The sequence below is a fragment of the Periophthalmus magnuspinnatus genome, chromosome 7 (genome assembly GCF_009829125.3).
Source record: "Periophthalmus magnuspinnatus isolate fPerMag1 chromosome 7, fPerMag1.2.pri, whole genome shotgun sequence".
Lineage (NCBI taxonomy): Eukaryota > Metazoa > Chordata > Actinopteri > Gobiiformes > Gobiidae > Periophthalmus > Periophthalmus magnuspinnatus.
The window spans coordinates 9079559-9101058 of NC_047132.1; the positions used below are offsets into that span (position 1 = coordinate 9079559).

The 21500-nt window shown below is 35.4% G+C and overlaps 4 protein-coding genes across 4 annotated transcripts; 2 read left to right on the plus strand and 2 right to left on the minus strand.

The window, feature by feature from the left end:
- Positions 1-55: 55 nt before the first annotated feature.
- On the minus strand, positions 56-2207 carry cptp (ceramide-1-phosphate transfer protein). The gene is made up of 3 exons (XM_033969484.2): positions 2132-2207; positions 1879-2027; positions 56-1146 (listed from the first exon to the last, which is right to left on the minus strand). Exons 2-3 carry the CDS (start codon positions 2010-2012, stop codon positions 624-626), a joined length of 657 nt encoding a protein of 218 aa, XP_033825375.1. The 5' UTR covers positions 2013-2027; positions 2132-2207; the 3' UTR covers positions 56-623.
- Positions 2208-2436: 229 nt separating this feature from the next.
- Positions 2437-14301, plus strand: ints11 (integrator complex subunit 11). Its single transcript, XM_033969483.2, has 17 exons — positions 2437-2630; positions 2875-2972; positions 3105-3178; positions 3672-3900; positions 4550-4648; positions 5166-5200; positions 5287-5425; positions 5673-5737; positions 6261-6450; positions 6523-6606; positions 6837-6926; positions 7206-7368; positions 8078-8188; positions 8980-9041; positions 9538-9680; positions 10699-10828; positions 14042-14301. The coding sequence occupies exons 1-17, from the start codon at positions 2603-2605 to the stop codon at positions 14102-14104; spliced, it is 1803 nt and encodes a 600-aa protein (XP_033825374.1). The 5' UTR covers positions 2437-2602; the 3' UTR covers positions 14105-14301.
- A 324-nt stretch (positions 14302-14625) lies between these two features.
- On the minus strand, positions 14626-16107 carry LOC117373795 (lysophosphatidic acid receptor 6). The gene has a single exon (XM_033969901.1). It carries the CDS (start codon positions 16061-16063, stop codon positions 15101-15103), a length of 963 nt encoding a protein of 320 aa, XP_033825792.1. The 5' UTR covers positions 16064-16107; the 3' UTR covers positions 14626-15100.
- Positions 16108-17349: 1242 nt separating this feature from the next.
- Positions 17350-21122, plus strand: LOC117373980 (PHD and RING finger domain-containing protein 1-like). The gene is made up of 7 exons (XM_033970113.2): positions 17350-17732; positions 18237-18320; positions 18838-18962; positions 19075-19166; positions 19350-19534; positions 20036-20120; positions 20332-21122. Exons 1-7 carry the CDS (start codon positions 17583-17585, stop codon positions 20355-20357), a joined length of 747 nt encoding a protein of 248 aa, XP_033826004.1. The 5' UTR covers positions 17350-17582; the 3' UTR covers positions 20358-21122.
- Positions 21123-21500: the final 378 nt, after the last annotated feature.

Below are 21500 nucleotides of genomic sequence, written 5' to 3' on the forward strand. Positions count from 1 at the left end.
ATATATATATATATATCTGTTCTATGCAATGTTGTTGAATGCAATACACACCACTGGAATTGAAATACTTTATTGAGTTACATTCATAGTGCATTAGAATCAAAATATTTGGTAACCATTTATTTGTACTGTACATTATTTTAAACACTAAACAAAAAACTGATTTATCTTAAGATTACAAACCATCAGAACTGGCCATGAAATAAAAAATATCCAGCATCCTGTGTTGTAACAGGACAAACGATCAGTAGCTTTATTGTAAAGTGCCATTTTCTTTGGCACTTTTTTATGTGACATAAAAGACCAAGTATTTCAGTAGATAATTTGATGGAATGTCAGACTAGACCCCAATACAGTTACAATTAGTTTAAAAAAAATGCAGTTTTTTGAGTGCAAGTTTGATTGATACTGTATTTACAGTAATTTCTTAAAAGTGATTATCATAGTGAAGAATTAGGTCAATAAGTAATATACATACCACATAACAGTTATGTTGTAAAACCCTATGAATAGTAGTAGTATTAGTCTTCAAGTAATATATTTAAAGATATTTGTTCCCACCACAGTTCATAAAATCCTCTCTCCTTTAACACAGACCGTATCAGTGTAAGTCTTCTTTCACCCTAAGGTAAATCTAGTATGTTGTGTTGAGCATATAGGTCCTCTGTGATCTGGTACACCTCACTGATGAGAGGAACTGCTTCTCCCAACATGGCAACAACCTGCTCCGGAGTCCCTACATTCATGATATCAAAGAAATCTTGTCGCCCGGGAAGAAGACAGAACGCCATTCCCGCAGCTTTACGCACCACCCAGGGATGAAATTTAGCCAGGGATTCGTTATAGGCAACCGCGCACAACACAGAAGTCTTACTGTCCTCGGTGCTGGTGCGTAAACTGTCCAGAAATAGCTCTAGCCATCTCAAGGCACGGTGGAGTCTCAGCAGAGTGCGACAGCCTGAAGTTGGGTGGGCACCACTTTTGGTGAGGTCCACTAGTTGGTTCTCCAACTCATATTTTACCATAGACTGGATGGTACTATAGTGAGAGCCGTCTTCACCTTTGAGGAGGCTGACCAGGATTTGAATCTTGCTGACGGCATCTTTGGAAATGAAGCCAAACACACTTCCCAATGTGTTTAGGAACCTGTCGAAGTAAAGATATTGGTTGTTTTCAACTCTTACAATTTCTGTTTTGATTATGGCAAGCAAAAACATCTTTTATACAATTTATATGACTTATTATACATAAATACTGACACATGCAAAGTTACAATTGAACCACCACAATATGATAGTGCCTGCATGGCCTGGGTCTACAATACCAACAAGTGACCACCTTGATTAACTCATTTTCTGGTATTTGTATTTCTGTTTGTTTGCAACTGATATTTGACTTTCTTTTACAAACAGTTCAAAAAGATGAATGATATGTATGACATATAATCAATGAGTTTAATCATACCATATAGCCTACACAAACTTTTCAGATCAATAATAGTCATTTTGCCTGTTCTCGTGTTTACTAATGTCATACTTCTATTAATATTGCATTTAGTCAGTATGGTTTTAATAACAATTTAGTCATAAAATTATTAATACTGAAAATCTTCATCTTAAGTTTTTCCATGTATAAAAGAGACAGCAGTATGTCAAGTTATTATTATTTTTTTTTTTTTTATTTTAATAAAATTAAAGACCTAGTTGTGCTCCAAGTCAAATAACCAATAATCAAGTGATAGAGGAAACTAATCAATGACAAATGGGTAAGTAAGTAACCTAGTAATGAAAATAGGTCAAATTTCAAAGTATCATTTGATAAGAAATTTAATGAAATTACTTGCGTATTAATATTAATTATACATGATCTACAACGTACCTGACCAAACCTCGCCAACCAGCCACGTAATGTTCCAGATACACCTCTTTGTTTTCAGACAGGCATAACCTGAAAGTGTCGAGCACCTCCTTCAAGCAGAATTTCTGATCATCTGATGTCACTGAATCTGCCATGGTCTTTTATTCAAACTGAAACGGAAACAAAAACGAAAAAGAACAAGTACGGACAATGGTCATAACACATTTAAAATGAGCCAATTTGCATATACAGTGTCTATAACTATAAGATTTACCTGTAAAATGAAGGGATGAAAGGAAAAGCGTCGGTCCCATGGAGCGTCCGTGTGGTCTTTAATCCATTTCCACTGCGCAGACTCCAATCGTGACACAACGGAAACAGAATATTCCTTTCAAAATAAAATAGATTACTTTGGTATTTCTGAAGATATGATCAAATAAAGTAATTATAATGTTTACGTATCAATTCAATTATAAATTCAATTCAATTCAATTCAATCTTTCTTTAAATAGGATACAATTTGGACCTAAAGCACGCATATAGACTATGTTGATTTTTATTCTGAAAGCAATGTCCGGATCTGGTTTGCTCAAACTACTCCTGATACACCGCTCACATGTGTACAAGTAAAACAACACGTATTTCAATAAATAAAAGTGATATTGTTGTTATTAAAAAGTGGTCATAGTGTCCACAGGAATCTCAGTTTAACCTCCCATAAAACGAGCTGCTATTTGAAGCCAGCATGCCTGAAATAAAAGTAACACCATTGGGTAAGTAAAGCAGCTAGCGAACAAGCAGCTACTTCTGTCAACACTACCATATTGTTTTGAATTCTGTATTGATTATAATAGTTGAATGCTTTGTAAAACGTTTATTTGGTATAACATTAATGCTCTTATATTTTAATTATGGCTTTGAATATGCTCTGTCTGTAATTATAGGGGGTTTTGCATGCTAAAGTTGATGCAATTTGCATGATAAATTTTGTTGTCTTTTGACAATATCTCAATGAAGGTGCTGGGCAGGATGTCGGGCGAAGCTGCATACTTGTGTCCATTGGGGGCAAAAACATTATGCTGGACTGTGGCATGCACATGGGGTACAACGATGATGTGAGTAATAATAATGCAAACAATGTCTATTACCCATCAGAATATATGTACAGCTCTTCTTAAAACACATAATTACACATCTAGTATGGCATAATGATGTACTGTATGTTTATTTTCTTGTTTAATTTTCAGAGACGTTTTCCCGACTTTTCATATATAACACAAAATGGACGTTTGACTGACTTTTTGGACTGTGTCATCATCAGGTAACATATCATTCCTTCTTACTAATAAAATCATGTACAGATTAACCCGATTTCTATATACGCCTTCATTTCTATAATTTGTGGTGCATTTGAGATAAGCATGTAACAAGAGCTTTAGAAATTTTATATATAATGGCACAAAAATAACGAAGAATGTGAGGTGATGGGCATTTATTTTGTGACCTACCAAATATTTGAAGAACATATTTTTATAACTTGAGTCCTTGAATTTGTGAATGAAAAAAACAAAACAAAAATATTTATTTTTCGTTTGTGCTAAAATAAGTAGTACACTTATGACAAATTTTGATTCAAGTAGACCATTAGTTGAATTCTTAGTAATTATAAACCAGATCTGATGCAGTATGACATCTTAGATCAGTTCACCATATAATTCTTACCTTGCCTCCAGCTAAAATTTGTAAGCTTACTATGTGCTCTCAAGAGTCCTATGACAATTTATGTAGCATTAAGGAGACCGTATATTTTTCAGCCATTTCCACCTGGACCACTGCGGTGCTCTGCCTTACATGAGCGAGATGGTAGGCTATGATGGTCCCATCTATATGACCCATCCTACCAAAGCCATTTGCCCCATTCTGCTCGAAGACTTCCGCAAAATCACAGTCGACAAAAAGGGCGAGACAAACTTCTTCACTTCACAGATGATCAAGGACTGTATGAAAAAAGTGGTGCCTCTGAATCTTCATCAGACTGTACAGGTGAGGAACGGGTGATAATTAACAATAATTTCACATTTTAGAATTTGAAGGTTACAGCTGGAGGGCAGGGGTAAATATTACTCAATGGGCACAAATTTCTTACAATAAAAATAAAATAATAAAAGAGAATGCACAAAAGTGTAAAAGAAAAAGAAAAACAAATTAATCTGGTTTTGTGTTTAAAAATCTTGCAAAGAGACAACTAAGAAGTCAAATAGAATTTTCTTAGTGAAAAGGTTCTGTTATGTCATGGAGGGCGTGACGTTTTATGCCAGTTTTTTGCTCCATGATCACAGTGATTTTGGTCAAACAAATTTGCAAATTTTAACCTGCTATCCCTTTAACATTCAACAAGATCTTTTGCCATTACAACAACCCGTGAACCTCAGAACCTACATCATAAAACCTCAGCTATGAGTTTTTGTAACAGGCAGTAACAAACAGTTACATAAAATTAAAATCTTAAATGGTTAAGCAATTACTGGTAAATAAATAATACTGTCCAAATAATGAAATCTGTTGCTGTTGATGTATTTCTTCACTTTTTTCTCAGAACCTCTCCAACAGCTGTGCACATGTTTGATGATACTTAAACCTATGTAGGTGTTTGATGAATAGATATACACCTGCATCTGTTTGTTTGTGGCAGGTGGATGATGAACTGGAGATTAAAGCGTACTACGCTGGACATGTTCTGGGAGCAGCAATGGTCCACATCAAAGTGGGATCTGAGTCTGTGGTCTATACGGTGAGTGCAAAGTGGAAGAACGTAATAAAGTAAAAGTAGTAAAGTACTGTACTTAAGTAAAGTACAGATACCTACGTTTTTTACTTAAGTACATTTTAAAGTGGATAGTTTTTACTTTTACTTCACTACATTTGAGAGAAGGTATCTGTTCTTTCTACTCCACTACATTTTTTAACTGGACTGAAAATTTAAAGTGTTTTTTATTATTACAGTATTTCAAACCTCCTAAAAAGGCTGAGGGGTTTAGTTTTAACACATTTATAATTTAATTCATAGTACAAAAATATACAAATAAACTGATTCAGTGGTTTCTGTCACTACTTTTGATGCTTTATTAAATCTCATAATTTGCGTGAAATACTTTTACTTTTTACCCTTTTTTTACTTTTTTTTTCTCCGTCATCTATATTTAAGCAACAGATTTGAGTACTTCTTCCACCACTTGTGCAAACTAATCTTTATCATTCACCAAGTATTTACAAAATTAACATTGTACCCCTCATTTATTCTTTGTTAGGGGGATTATAACATGACACCTGACAGACATTTAGGGTAAGTACAATTTTTAATCCTGAGTTTTTATTCTAATACTCAAATGAATCCATGCATATTGTTTTATATATAATTTCCTAATCTAGGGCTGCATGGATTGATAAATGCCGTCCAGATATTCTAATCTCAGAGTCAACCTACGCCACGACCATCAGAGACTCCAAAAGGTGCAGGGAGAGGGACTTTTTGAAGAAAGTTCACGAATCGATAGAAAGAGGAGGAAAGGTGAAGTTTATAATTAATGAAATGTACACAAATGTATTCTATTCATGGGCTTCTGGGTATATCCATTAAGGACGGGTTCAAAAGATATACATTTTGTCTTAAATCTGTAATCGGTATGACAACCATACTAATTTTTCATCATTCTGAAACCCATGGATAACTTTCAATGTACATCCCATGAAGAACTCTCTCTTATGACAGTTGTAGCTCTGATTTAGTTATGTCCATCCATTGACTTGTTTTCCAGGTCCTGATTCCAGTTTTTGCACTTGGGAGAGCCCAGGAACTCTGCATCCTCTTGGAGACATTTTGGTAATATTCCCTTTCAATATTATACAAAATGAAGTAGAGCAGAAACTAAATATATTTTTGAAAGACATTTATAAAATTATAGCCTGCATATTTGGATTATACATTTTCACTTGTCAATTAGAGCAGTGTTTCCCAACTAGTGGTACAGAGACACTTGGTAGTCCATAACATTTTTACAGGAAGTGATAATAATTTTATTTAGGGACAATGCATAATACAATACTGAAAGGAATTATGTGCTATGATTGTTTAAAGCAAATGTATCCACTGAATATTGAATTCTCTATGTATTTTTTTTCATAGATTATTAAAAATTTGGAATATTTTCTTATTGAACTTTCAAAAATGTATTTTAAAAAAACATAATTTATTACATTGTTAATACTTATACTCCTGTACTGATACAACCTATCCTTGTATTTTGTGAACATGGTTGTAGTTTGTGAAAAACCTTATATAAATAACTTTTACCTACTTGCTTGTTCACTGTAATGTAATATCTTGTTTTGTATTGGATTCACAGGGAGAGAATGAACCTAAAAGCCCCCATCTACTTTTCCACTGGGCTGACAGAGAAGGCTAACCACTACTACAAACTTTTTATCACATGGACCAACCAGAAAATCAGAAAAACCTTTGTACAGAGAAATATGTTTGAGTTTAAACATATAAAAGCATTTGATCGGTCCTACGCTGATAACCCTGGGCCCATGGTAAGAATCCTACAGGCCTTTTTACTTTAAATGGAAGAAATATAAATATAAATGCAAATATGACTGTTGTAGGTTGTGTTTGCTACGCCTGGTATGCTACACGCTGGACAGTCCCTGCAAATCTTCAAGAAATGGGCAGGCAATGAGAAAAATATGGTCTGTCTCATTTTTTTTTTCACAATATCCCTAAAAACACCTAAAACTTACACATCGACACATGTCACTTGAATTGTGTAAATGTATTGCTTACAATATTCTCTGCTTCTTATTTCAAAGTATAGATAGAAGTGAAACCTTTCAGAAATGATTATTCTGAATTAAAATAAATTTAACTTGTGTAAATATTCATTATTGCCGTATATGCTGTAACACTGAATGTTTTGTAGGTTATTATGCCTGGATACTGTGTACAAGGAACAATTGGTCACAAAATTTTGAATGGTCAAAGGAAGCTGGAGATGGAGGGGAGAGCTACGGTGAGTTTTGTATTAAGTACAGTACATTTTGTTTTTTTGTTTCTCTTTGAAGTTACTGCATAAAAAAATGATACAATAAAATATAACATTGTTTAACAATGTTTAAATGTGCTGATTCAATTATAGATCATAGATAATAGCCTATGTCTATTGCCCCTTTTATTTCCTGGTAAATGTCATTATCTGCTTCTATTCTCAGACAGAAAGTACTTCTGATTGTCATCTGTTTGGTCTCATTATAATAATCACAGCTCATGTTTTTGTCTTTGCTCTGTACAGTTGGATGTGAAGTTACAGGTGGAGTACATGTCGTTCAGCGCTCATGCCGACGCTAAAGGAATCATGCAGCTCATCAGGATGGCTGAGCCACGGAACATGCTGCTGGTGCATGGAGAGGCCGCCAAGATGGAGTTTCTCAAAGGCAAAATCGAACAGGAATTTAGTAAGTGCATGTTTGAGCTTACAATTTCCTGTACTCCACTAATACTGATATAGTAGACATTTCAAAAGCATTAACTTGGTTCTGGATCAAAACTAGCACCACATGAATGAATAAATACATTTGTTAAAAGATTCCATGTAAGGGTTGGGCTGCTGGGCCCAGGGAAGTGCGCTGTCAGGAGGATACTTTCTGTTCACCAATTATAGACTTGGACACAGTAGCTGACACATTACAATATAAAAATAGTTATAAAATAAAACATCTGCACCAGTTAGTTAGGTATTTGGATGAGAAATTCTACAAAACTTCACAAAGTTACCTGCATCAAAAAAGCTTTAAGGGCACAGTATGTAACTTTTCTATGGATAGTCCGTCTCCGTAGGGATGCTACTGCTTTTCCTTGATTGATCCACTGTATCATATAAAATCATGAGACAAGCAGATGACACCAACAGGCCAATGCATTTTATGTGTGTATTATCAGTAAAATGCTAAATGGATGAGATTAATGCCATACTGTGGATCATTCTGGAATTCCCCCTCTTATCTTGTATAATATCTTTATGGAGACAAGCAGGTGACAGACCCACCACCATAAAAGCTGCATAGTGCGCCTTCAATATAAATGACACTGTGGATTGGTGTTGTGTCAATCATAATGTGTTTTTTACAGATATTCTGATAATGATATTCTTTTTTTAAATTTCAGGTATAAACTGTTACATGCCGGCGAACGGAGAGACGACCACAGTGACGACAAACCCCAGTGTTCCTGTGGACATCTCTCTAAACCTGCTGAAGAGGGAGATGACTCTGGGAGGTACAACTGGTCTGGATATTTTAATACAGACAAAATCACACATTATACTATGTTCTGGGGCTGTTAGAAAGTTACATGAACAGGTATCAAAATTAAACTTTTTGTGGTATGTACAAAACTATCTTGAAAGCGGATGTGAAACATTTTAACTGTCAGGAATTGATTCTGTTGTTCCTGTTTCAATTCAGAATTAAATTTTAACATGAGAATTATTGATTAAATATTGATTATTTAGTGCTTGAAAAATTGCCAAACACTAAAAATCCTATTTGCTCTAATATCTCAGTGACACCTTCAATTTCTTTCATTTTTTTTTTTTTGTATTTACCAGTGATAACATAATGATATCAGGATGCTCCATGTCACATCTTAAACTGTGCAAGACTCAGGCAAAAGATTCTCATACAGTCATTGAGTGGGAAATAAGGTTGAAGTTGTATTGGTATTTATATGTAGATATTTAATATTTATAGTAGATATTTAAATATATTGAATATATATTTTGTTTTTAGATGAAATTATGTCCTCCTGATTTGAGAAAGGTTAACGGTTACGGCACAAAGCATTGTAAAACCCTAGTACAGTGTGATTGGTGATTCGTGATGTAGTACAGTCTGTGGTAATCTCCCAATGGTCTGACATTCAACACATTACATTTAACTGTACCACTCTTAAATGCCATGCAATGGCTGGTGTGACTTATGCAAACGAGGTGCTATGTTGACATTTACTGTAGCCTACATTGACTTCATTTCCATATTATCTTTTTAAATCCTATTTCTGGTTTTAAGGCCCACTGCCTGACCTGAAAAAACCTCGCACAATGCATGGAACCCTGATCATGAAAGAAAACGTAAGTTATCATGAATATTTATTACATTTTTACTATGTCGTCAGGTTAACAATACGGCAGCTAAAGCATGATTTGAAACCATTCTTTGGAACATTTTCCACGGAGATAGATACGTTTTATGCCATACTGTGGAGTATTATAGCCAAAGAATGTATTTGGCCCTCCTCGAGGCCAAATAAGAGGCAGGTTTGTGAAATCAGAGCCTGCTCAGAGTAATAGCACCTGTATTTTTTTCAATATAAAAACATGCTTTTATTTTAGTCTGTTTTTTTGGGTAATAAAGCGTTATGGTGTGGCTTTAAAGAATTATTGTATTAAAGGTTTGTGAGCCTCATAACCCAAATTTGTCTCCAATTGTCTAGTGTAATTAAGTTTACCATCATTGACAAATTTACTTCATAGACCAAAGCTTCACTAAAATATGAGTTTTTGTTATTTTACTAAATCTAAAAACTTAATTAAAATTGGTCAACGGTAACACTCTTGTTGTTTTCAGAGTTTGAAACTGGTGTCCTCAGAGCAGGCCCTAAAGGAGCTCGGTCTGAATGAACATCAGTTACGCTTCACCTGCAGAGTCCAGCTCCAGGACCCCCACAGTGAAGCAGACACGCTACACCGGGTCTACTCCCACATCAAGAGGTTTGACACAGACAGAATTTATTTGGAACGTTCAATCAAACACAGTCTTTCTACTTAAAGTGTCTGTACTCATTTTTTTTTTAACATAATTTTAAACACATAGTTACATGAAACATTAAAATGACAGATATTGTAAAAGCTGCTCATGGGGTCAAAGTGAGTACGCTGTTGTTATGACCCAGCTTGTCTAGGGTCATAGAGGTAACAAAAAACACATGGAAAAATTGTTAAACTAATCTAATGGTCTAAAATATTCAAGCAAACGTATAAACAAAATAACTTAAATTAAGAAACCAAAAATAACAGGTTTAACCGATAACAAGTTTCATGTCTCTAAAAATTGTTCATGTAGGCCTATCGCAAAACTGGTGAGAAAATAAAGGACATGTAACACAAAACCAAACCACACGTATCCCAAAATAAACACGTCACATAAACCTACAAACAGAATCGAGTGACAAAAATAACAAAACTAGTGTCTCACACACACAAGTTAAGACAGACAAATGCAGGACTAACGCACTACATGAGACACAGACAAAAGGGCAGACTGGCTACAAAGGCCAGCAGCCCCGAGTAGATGTATTAAATCTACTTAAATGGGGAAGGCGGCTGCAGGTGAGCCACAGGATGGGCCAAGTGGGAAAACACTCCTCCAATCACCAGCCAGGGCTCAGATACTAAAACGGGATAGAGCATAAGGCCTGGGGCCGTAACACTGTGTATGCACTGTGTCTGCATCTAATTAAGGAATGTTTTTATCGCCCAGGAACCAGGAAGTAATGCTGTGTGCTTGCTAGTTGTTGTTAACATTATCGTGATGACAAAACTCCGCTCTGGCCTGTGAAAGTTGTAAAGCAGGCTTGTAAACTTATTGCAGTGAATTATTAGGATTCTAGGAATGTGTAGTAAAAGTAAGAAATGTGTTTGTTTATAATTAACCAGATCTGTTTTTCTATTATATCGTCTTTAACAGAATGACATTCTCTATACATTTTTGTATTTTTGTGTTTTTCAGTGTGTTAAAAGGCTACACCATCCAGCACCTCCCTGACGGCACAGTAATGGTGGAGTCTATAGTCATCAAAGTCTCCTCCTCAGCAGAAGACTCCAGCTCCAAGGTCCTTCTGCTCTCATGGAGTTACCAGGTATTTCATTACTTAATTTATTTATGTATTATATATTTATTTGTTTCAACAAAGAAATACACACCATGAACGTTAGCTGAGATGCGATTGTTGAGAAGAAGCATTTCACTACAGGCATTGTTCAACAGGACGGTGTATGAACTGATATAGCTTGCATTTATTCAATTATAGACAATTTTATTGTCAAATACTTGGTTTGGTGGTGTCACCTTTTTCTCTCCATGGAAATGGCTAAGTTTTAGACCATTTCGTGGAACATTTCAGTCAAAAACCGTAAAACATCTCCATGGAAAAAGACTTCATTATTTCTCTGTTAAAATGTTATTACAACTAACACTAGTTCACAACCATGCACTGCTTATCTGTCTCCATCTCTTTTAGACTGTAGTATATAATGCCACTTACTGTACATGACCTCAATAGAGACTCACATGTTATTTTCCAAAGCACGAAGTGTGATTTGAAAGTGAAACAGTCCAACCACATTTGAAAGTATAGTATGTATGCGCTTTAAGTCCCCACAGACCCGATCAGCCACTAGGAACAAAAGAACTGGGACAGAAAGTAACTAGATACAAATACTCACATTACTTTACTTAACTCTAATTAAGTAGATATTTGGACTTTTTAACACATTTTTAAACATGTACTTACAATAGTGTAGAATTCTAGCATATAATTGTAATTTGTTCCATTTTAATTCACAGAAGTTACTGAATACAGTTACCTGGCAAATTCAGAATGATATTTTTCTGTATTTTTTTATACAGATTTACATCAGTGTGGTCCCTACATCCTCCGTTGCGTCTCAAGCCCAGTCAAACGTGATCGTTCAATCACATTCTTTCTTTTTCAGTGACACACAAAGGGCTATGAACACCGGGTGGAAGCTAAAGAGCTCCTAACAGGTCCCATAGCAGTCCAAGGGTGTATACTAGTTTATGTGGTCTTACGCTTTTCATGCTACAGCTCAAGATCATTCTAAAGATATTCAGGAAAGTTTCATTTCTGTCCTATTTCAGTATCAATACCTGCTCTAATGAGTATCTAGTTTTGATACTAGTTTTAGTTTTGATTAGTATCTGATTTTGGATACTTTAGACTACCGTAGTTCTGATATAAAAGAGCTCAGAGAATATTCAGATTGTTGTTTAAAAATGACTAAAGGTTTTTAAAGGTCTGGTCTATAATGCTTCTAAAATTGCATTAAAAGTACCTACTACTTTGAGGAGTATTTTTCACGTTGGTGTGGAATTTTTAATTGTAAAACCTCAAAAATATAAAAATAACAGAAGCTGTTTTGAATCAAAAAGTCTGGTTTATTGAATCAATTGTGCGCACAGTTGTCAAAGAGCTGTTCTCTCTAATAGTGTCGTCTCACCCTCAGCTAAAAAATGAAAATACTTACAGTGTATTTATACCATCAAAACAGTCATACCTGTAGAGGCCCACGAGCGAGATACACCCGTGCATAACAACAGATGGTATTACGAAGGTTAGGTGAAAGAGATCCATAGCAATGCACGTAAAAATTTAGGGTAAGTAAAGCCATAACAATGTGTACTTTTAGATTTTACTTAAATACAATTTTGGCAGCAGTACTTGTAGTTGTAATTGTGTGCATTATTAGTCATGTAACTTTGCTTTTACATTGTACAACTCTTCAGTGATCTTTCCAGCTGCATATGTGGGTGTGCAAAGTTTAGCAGGGTCTTTGAATGTAGTTAGGTGGGGGAGGCCATACACTGGCAAACCACCATAAAATCTTTCATCATAATTTCTTCCGCTGCATAATTTCCGTGAAAATCTAAACTACTTGCCATTGTTGCCTTTTATGGTTTCTGTGAACGGTTCATTGTGACAACCTCTTTGGTAACACCCAGTCTGTCACCAACAACCACATACAGTGACTGTAATGGGACAACTTGGGTGAGGTGTCTTGTTCGGAGATGCAACAACATCCACACAACTATAGTATGCTTGGACAAGATTTGAACAGGTCAGTGGGTGACAGCTTAACCCACTATGCCACTACAACCACAAAGCAATAGAATAACAAAATCTATATTTAATACATTTGTCTTTGGTCATATAATTCTGCACTACACTACTCTGACATGTTAGTGCCATCTGAACCATGTCACACTCTGAGGACTTCAGGGACCGGTCTCCTGCTGGTGCCCAGAGTCAGGACTAAACATGGGGAATCAGCATTTCAGTTTTATGCAGCTAAAACCTAGAGAAGTCTTCCTGAAGATGTGAGACAGGCCTCTACTTTGATAATGTTTAAATCCAGGCTCAAAATAGTTCTGTTTAGCTGTGCATATGACTGAAAGGGTTTTATTCTGCACTTTTCTCCTCTAATATTAATTTTATGATGATTATTTTTGATTATGTATGTTTTGATTAGTTTTATTGTGATTTGAATGTCTTTGTGTAAAGCACTTTGAGTGACATTGTGCTGTACAAATAAACTTGCCTTGCCACACACACCAGCGCAGCACTCAGCCTAGTGTGCATGGAACATGCTTTTACAGAATAGTCTTTTGTGTAAGAGGACTCCCTCTATTTTACACTGAATATCAAATATCGAATAAACAAAAAAAAAAACTGTTAATCTGTAAAATGCTGCGAACAAGTTTGTGCATACACTGCAAAATATGAAAGTGATTTAAAAAAAGTTGGCCTTGGCCAAAGTTATGCCCGTGTGTCATTTGCTGATTCCATTTGTTCTCCAAAGAACAGATGCACGAGGAAGGTTTGTTCTTGTATTTTGATGTTGATCTGTAGCATGGAGGCTGCTTTGGACCTTTGAACACATAAAGGGCCATGTACACCAGGTGGAAGCCATTGTTTTTAATTGAGCACAATTAACTTTTTTTTTAATAATTAACCATTCTTAAATAATTTAATTTGTATAAATTATTGAATTATATAAATTTGATTGTTCATCCATTGGCCTATAATATTTAGGTGTCAAAGTTCTCTTTTAAACCTGCATTTCTCCTGTGCCTATGTGGAGCAGATTGCCTGTTTAGCGTGAACAAGCAGGAGATGCCAGTAGGATAAGTTACAGGTCGGATCTGTGGAGAGGAAACCACATATATAAAGTTTTTTTTATAAAGTGGTATTATATTACATTATTCAGCCTGAAGCTGGGCCCAGATTTCACGAAGTTCTGTTTATTGTTTTGTTTTTCTATTTCTCTTTCAGGACGAGGATCTCGGCAGCTACCTTTCAAGCTTGCTTAAGAAAGGACTTCCGTCGGTGTGCTAAAGAAAGGCAAATAAAATAACTTTACAAAGATTTTATTCACATACTCCTTCATCCCAAAAACTGTTAGTGCTTTTGATAATGACTGATATTTTTCCTTTTTATTGTAGAGGTTGCATTTATCTGGTACATGTTCTGGATAGGGAAAAAAAACACGTTGAACCGTTATGAAAGATACTATTTTGATGTACAAAGTCAACTCCAATAAACACTTTTTCTAGATAAAAAAAACATTATTTACATATGTAACATTATTTGCAATATTAAACGTCTCACAACTTTTTCACTTTTTCTGAAGATTTTCTCACTATTCGTGCCTTCAGAGGTAACTGAATCATTTTCAACTCCTGATGGTTCACATTTCACTGTGATTGGTTAATTTCACCTGTCACTCACACAGAGGACGACAGAGGCTGACCAGTAGGAGCAGTGGATGGGTCAAAGTCTTAGTTTGAGTATAATGCTGTATTAAACAGAAGCAGTAAATGCCCATATCCCAAAATAACATTATAATTATAGCCACGGTTTCAAAGAGATGAAAAATTGGGACTCTTGCTGTAGTGATTAACAATTCCAAGCAAAATACTGAGATTGTTAGTTAAATGATGATATCACTTCCAGGTCCAACTGGCAACTTCAGCGCAGATTTCTAGGTTTGTTGTTTGACAAAATGCCACAGTGCTGCGTTCCTTATTCATCAAACAAGAGACAATTACCTTTCAAAAATGTGTGTTTAATTACATGATGTAATAATCATATCATTGTTGACGTTAAACATCTGCAAGCAGTTTTTTACCACGAGATGTGCTGTTTGCTAAAAAAAACCCATTGTTTTCATGTTTGCATTCATATAAATCAGGTTTTCAGTCAGCTGGGACCGGAAATGACATTACACTTAACAATTCTCATTTCAGCAGTGAAAAATCTTCAAAATGTTGCCTACAATAGGAAACAGAAACCCATGGCATGAATACTCCAAGATTATTACTGTACAAAACATTATGTCATGGATATTACATAAACTCCTCTCTTCCTCGTAATCTTCTTGTTGAACAATTTAGTGTGTATCCATTCGCAGTGTCCAGTGGTGATGTAGTAAAGCACAGGGTCCAGAAAGGTGTTACAGATGGCTAGAGCAATGGTTACCCGCCTTGCAACGTGAATGCTGTTTATCATAGAACAACTTTGAATGACTTCAATGTGTCCTAAAACATGTAGTAGATAAACCAAATGATAAGGCAGAAGGGATAGGGCTGTAATGGCCAGTATCGCATAGATTACTCCAACTGCTTTTTGCGCTATTTTGGTTCCTATCCTTGAAATCCGTCTTGCCGCCACTGGGTAACAAACTAGGATAATTACCGAGGGCACCAGAGATCCAAAAATCAAACAAAATACGCTAAAAGCTTTTAAACGTGATTTCCATTCTTTTTGGTCAAAATTTTCAAAACAGCTATAGCGTCCTGATCCTCGAGGTTTAGTTTTCAATTCACCCATGAGCACAAATACAAGCATGGCGACTCCAACTACGCACCAAAGCACAATACTAACCACAATGGCGCACCAAACCTTACGGAATTTTAAATAGACATGTGGATGGACCGTAGCCATGTAGCGATCCACACATATACAAGTCATGAAACAGATGCTCATGTACATCCCAGCATGAAATAATGTCCCAGTAATTCTGCAAACGATGTCGTCAAAAACCCAGTTGTTTTGGTTCAGATGGTATTGGATTCGAAATGGCAAAGTGCACAAGATCATAATGTCCGCCAAAGCTAAGTTGGTGATATAAATGCTAAAAGCTGAGCGTGATGTTATCTTGAAAGTGAAGTAATACAGTGCAGCTAAATTTCCAGGTAAACCCAAGATCAATGCGATGATGGAAACAGTAGGAAACATGTAGTACTCATAGTTTTGGTCATCTGGAGACGGGACGCTGCAGTTGGCACTAGTCATGTTTATTGTAACTTATCCAAGTGTTGTTTGAAAATGAACTTGAAGATGTGTTCTTGGTGTGTTTCTGGAAAAATATTAGACAAACATGGATTTCAAAAATGTGCTTATTTTGACAGGTTATATACTATTTTTAGATTTACCTAACTTTTTGAGTAGAGCTGGGTACCATTTTTGGTACCTCAACTTTACTTTTTCATGGACTATAGTGATTTTATTCATTATAAAGAATGACAAAAACAAAACTACAATGGTCATAAACTACATACATTAATTAAATACATTTTTTGAAGGAAAAAAAAAAAAACATTTGTGTCTGGGAAAACGACCTAACTTTCTGTCATGTTCTCCAACGAGACATCAAAACTTCTCAAAAGAATATTTTAGATAATAAAAATAATTAAATAATATGTGAACTATGCTTACTCTTTCACACTGTTGAAATAAAGGATTATATTGTTATAGTGTCTCCAAAATATAAAACCTAATTCTACAAATGTAATAACTTATGATAAATTGTCTAACTTACCGTCTCACGTTGTGGAAAGAAAGTGCCTGTGAAGAATGACAAAGCCACACTGAACCCACAGCCGGGGCTGAGCAAAAGCAGATTCACTTGTTGCATTTGCAGAGGTGGAGTGTCTCTGTGCACGTGCTATGTTTATCTGTACGAAACTGCAGACCTGCGGGGTGTATAATTTCCTGTTCCATTCAGAAGTAGGTTTTGATAGGAAGATTAGGTATGTGTCTCTGTGGCTATGAAGACAAAAGGGCGCCAAATAAAGGTCAGGGTTTGGGGTTTTTTTTTTTTGTTTTTTTTATTGGTATACAATTTACTTTCAAATTAATTGTGCTAACCTTAAAAGTGCATGTAGCATAATAACAGCCAATAATGTAATAATTCTGGCCAAGTTTAAGTGTAATAAGTTGATAATGGAATAATAATGTTGAGCCAATAACGTAATAAAATCTTGTCAATGATGTAATAAATCAGTGGCTCTCAAACGTTTCACAGGAAGAACCATCAAAGAAAATATTTGGCTTTCCGAGTGCCACCAAATCTAAACCATGTCTATAAGAGGACTATTGTAGGTCTAATCTAATCTGTTCTGTCATTGTAGTTAGAGTAGTTAAAATAATTAATTCAAGATCTAAATCATCAAAAAGTCGGTACATTTATAATTAAAAAAAAAGTTTAAAAAAAAAAAAAAAGTGCCTTTATTTTGGAAAACATCAAGCGGAAGTAGGTTCCCAGCTGGCGGAAGTGTGGCTAACCATTCGGACATATCGTGCAGATGTCCATGTTTATTTGTTTGGCTCTGTCACAAAAGCGGCTAGACTATTTTTTTTTTTTTTCTACTTTTTGGAAGTGCGACAGTAACGCAGAATAGGTTAACCAAACCTCAGTGACCTAAAAGTGTGAGTTCTTGCGGTCTGCAAAGAAAGAAACTTTCACAATAGCGAGTATTTGTGGTTGCAAATAGCTTGATGTGCACGACAAATAACCCTCGCTAAATCAGATATGGAGCAGCCACAAACAGCTGAAGAAGACACTGAAGTCTCGAGTGAAAAGTGTTATATTTGCCTAGGTCCATTTGAAGAACAAGCCGTGGGATCTCTTGAAAATTGTCAGCACGAATTTTGTCTTGAATGTATCGTTCAGTGGTCCAAGGTAAGCTAGCATACTGTGTCATCAGCCTTAGGTACAGTACATTTTAACTACTCAGACAATTATATCAGTGGGTCTTAGTCTAGGGTGTTTGTAAAGGTCGTTTTCATTGATAAACCGACTTTTAAATGTTGCTTTACACCTCCAAAACATTCAAAAGTTTGATTTAGTCTCACCTTTTTTAGTTAGCAGAAGAGAGCTACAGAAACTCATTCTAGTGCTAATTCAAGTGTTCTCTCTGCCTCAAAACACGGGGTCTTAGTTGTGTTGTTGAGCAAGGCACTTATGCATATTCATAACGCCTTGGTTTGGCTTGCATAATGACACTGTGAGAAGTAACATCAACACCTTGACCAAAAAGTGTTGTAAAGTGTTCCCCCAATATTTGACCAGCTTTATGAAATTCAGTTGATTTATTTTTTATTTATTTTTTATTTTATTTTTTTTCTGTGGGGATAACATTTCTGCAGTCGTAAATAATAGATCCATTTATGTGTGGTTGAACAGACTGCCAACACTTGCCCTGTGGACCGAACCACGTTTACCATCATCCACCAGAGAAGACAGGCCAGAGGAACCATTCAAAAGAAGGTAACTGTCCATTGTGTTCACTTTAACAATATTAAGATTTTATTTGCACAGTTGATAAATTGCACCTGAATTAAGTCCATAATTTGTCCTTTATCTTACTATGCAGCCGTAATATTTTATCACAGTTTATCATTTTTTCTACAGTCAATATGAACTGAATGTTTTACTGATACTCAAATGCATTTGATTTTATTATATTTTTATTACTTTACTCTTGATATGTGCATCACACTTCCAATTTAAAGCCACCATGTGTAACCTTTTAGCCAAAACATAGACTTTAAAAAAAATATATATTTTTTTTTTGTTGTGAAAAAAAAAAAAAAAAAAGAGACAATCATGGATGGTTACTGTGAGCGGGCTTGCATCTCCACAAACCTGAATCGGGCAGGTGACATGCCACCGCTGGAAAGTTACATACTTTAAAGCACATTACAACTTCTTCTCTGAGAATAGAAATAACACTGTTTGGGGTTTTTTAAATAGCAAAACTAAAATGTTTTTTTTTCTTCTTCAGATTAAAGTCACTCCACCTAAATGCATTGAGGAGCTGGAGGAGGAGCGTTTAGCCGTGATCTGTGAAAACTGTGGCCGCAGCGACCGAAGGACCAGGATGCTGCTTTGCTCCCACTGTGACTCTGGGTAAGATCATAGACTGTGTATGAGTAAGACAGTACAGAGACTCACTGCACAAGAGGCATGTCTCATATAAAGCCATGGAAATGTAAATATTATGTTGAACCTTTTCCCACAGGTTTCATATGAACTGCCTAAGACCTGCAGTGAGTGAACGACCACAGGGCTCCTGGGTCTGTCCTGAATGTGAAGTCACTCTGAACCAGCCTGGTAAGAAACATTATTCATTTAGAATCCACATGTAACATCATACCATAGAGAGCACTTTGGGTTTATAGAAAAATGGGTTTAGGAAAACAGTCATGTTCAAATGTGCAATGGCAACTGAAACACAAAATGTAAACATAAACAACATGTAGTTTGCTAGATGATGATCTCTCTCTCTTCCTGTAGATGGTTTTGCTGCAGAGGAGGGCATCAGTGATGGAGAGCTGGAGGACATTTTGTCTGAGGCCGATGAGACAAGCAGCAGACTCCGCCCCTCCACTTTAAACAACAGCGGCTCAGGATCAACACGACACAGTGAGAGGGTCCAGACCAGGTCTAACAGAGACCCCACTGCTCCTCTGTCTATAACGGTAAACAGCATTTTATTTTATATATTATATTACTATATTATGATTCATTTAAGTTTATAACACAACATTTTTTGTGACTAATTTTGATCTTATAAATTTAAATTGCATATGCCAGGTTAGACTACTAATTTCACTAAAAGAAAGTTGACATGATTACATTTCAGATTTAACTCAAAGAAATGCCTAGATGTCCCTAGTTTGACAATTTTGGTGTTTATAATTCCTTGTGCATAAATTATTTCCTTTTTAGAACTTGGAACAACTTCTAATTATGTATTTTTGTTTATTTTTCTTTACAAAGTGACAGTTGACTTGTGAAAATCTATAATGAATACTTATTACAGCTACTACCCCACCAAATGAAGTAATAAGTAGAAAAATATGAAAAAAAAATGTCTAAGTTTGATCATCGGTTACAGTTAAAATAAAAATTAAGAGGTACAAATATTATTGAACTTTGGTCGACTTATTTATATTACGGTACTTTTTTTTGTCTTTCAGCGGGTGCCTAAATATTTGTTACAGGTGTCAAGTTCCAATACAACAACAGATACTATTCCTACTGCCAGTACAAGTGCCACAGATGGTAAGACAATACATTCATAATTGTTTCATGATTTTACTTTACTTAAGTTTTTAACAGTATTTTATGTTATTTTAGAGCAACGCAGTGAATATAAAAAATAAATAAATAAATAATGAATTACGATAAGTTATTTTTGGTGTTAATGTTGCTGAGCCCTACTTTATTTATTTATTTTGACTGTGTTTTCAATTTTTTTTATTTTTTTTTTCAGAGCCAAGAAAGAGAAGGAGGACATGACGCCACACAGTCCTTGCGTTTATTGACCACTAGATGGAGTTATTTCTCTACAAAAATGTATTGCGCGTCTTTATTTGAATGACTTTTGCTGCTAATATTTTAGTTTTTTGCACCTGGTTTAGCAGAATTGTAATGAAAAGATTGTTTACATTTTGTATTTAAAATATTTTACTTTTTATCATTTCATGTTATACGAATTTTTATTTATTTCCATAAAAACGAGCCAGAGTTACATTCAGTAATGGCAGTGATACAGTGGTTTTAATTTGTGCTCGATAATTTGATGTGATCTGGTTTGTATTATTTTTGCCTTTGTTCTATTTTACTCTGAGGTTGTAACTTGTGGTTGTAGATTTTAACAAAAAATCTCCACAACCAATCCTACTGCTGTTTCTTCTGTTTTATGTCACCATAAGTGTTGGTTCAACATTTTCTTACTCATAATGATAATGTAAATTAATATAAAAATCCATGGGTTTCCGAATGATGGAAAAATTAATACTGTTGTCATAGCAATTAAACAAAATATATCTTTTGCGAGGTAGAAAATCCTCAAAATGTAGCCTACCTTCTGTATTAATGGCAAATTATTACCTAATGATAACTATTACACAATTTAAGTCCTAATTAGACAGCACTTGTGAATAGAATTCATTAAAGTTGCACTTTAACTCTTCTTGATGAGGAGTCCGCCACCTGCTTTTCTCCTTGACAATGTTATAGCTTTGCCTGAATAATGTCATTAAACTAATTTAATGTGATGAGTAAATGTGTATCCAATTACAGGTGTTGATATTGCTTAAAAAAACAAACAAACACTTGGCCTGGTGGCTCCTTCTTGTCTCCATGGTGATGGACGCATTTAATGCCTTATTTTGGAACATTTCAGGCAAAGCAACAACATCACCATGGAAACAAGCAGATGACAGCCTCTTTCAGAGAAGTTACAGAAGTCTAAGCCCTGGTGTATAGCACCAGTGGTAACAACTGAATATAGTCCCTTCATTGTATTCTGGCGTCTCTATATAGACTCCACTTACTTGTGCGTGTTGCATATTGAGATTCGGTGGGCGGGTGTTGGAAAGAGCCTGCAGCTTGTCTTGTCCTACTTTTCCTAAAACAATGCACAGAAATACGAACATT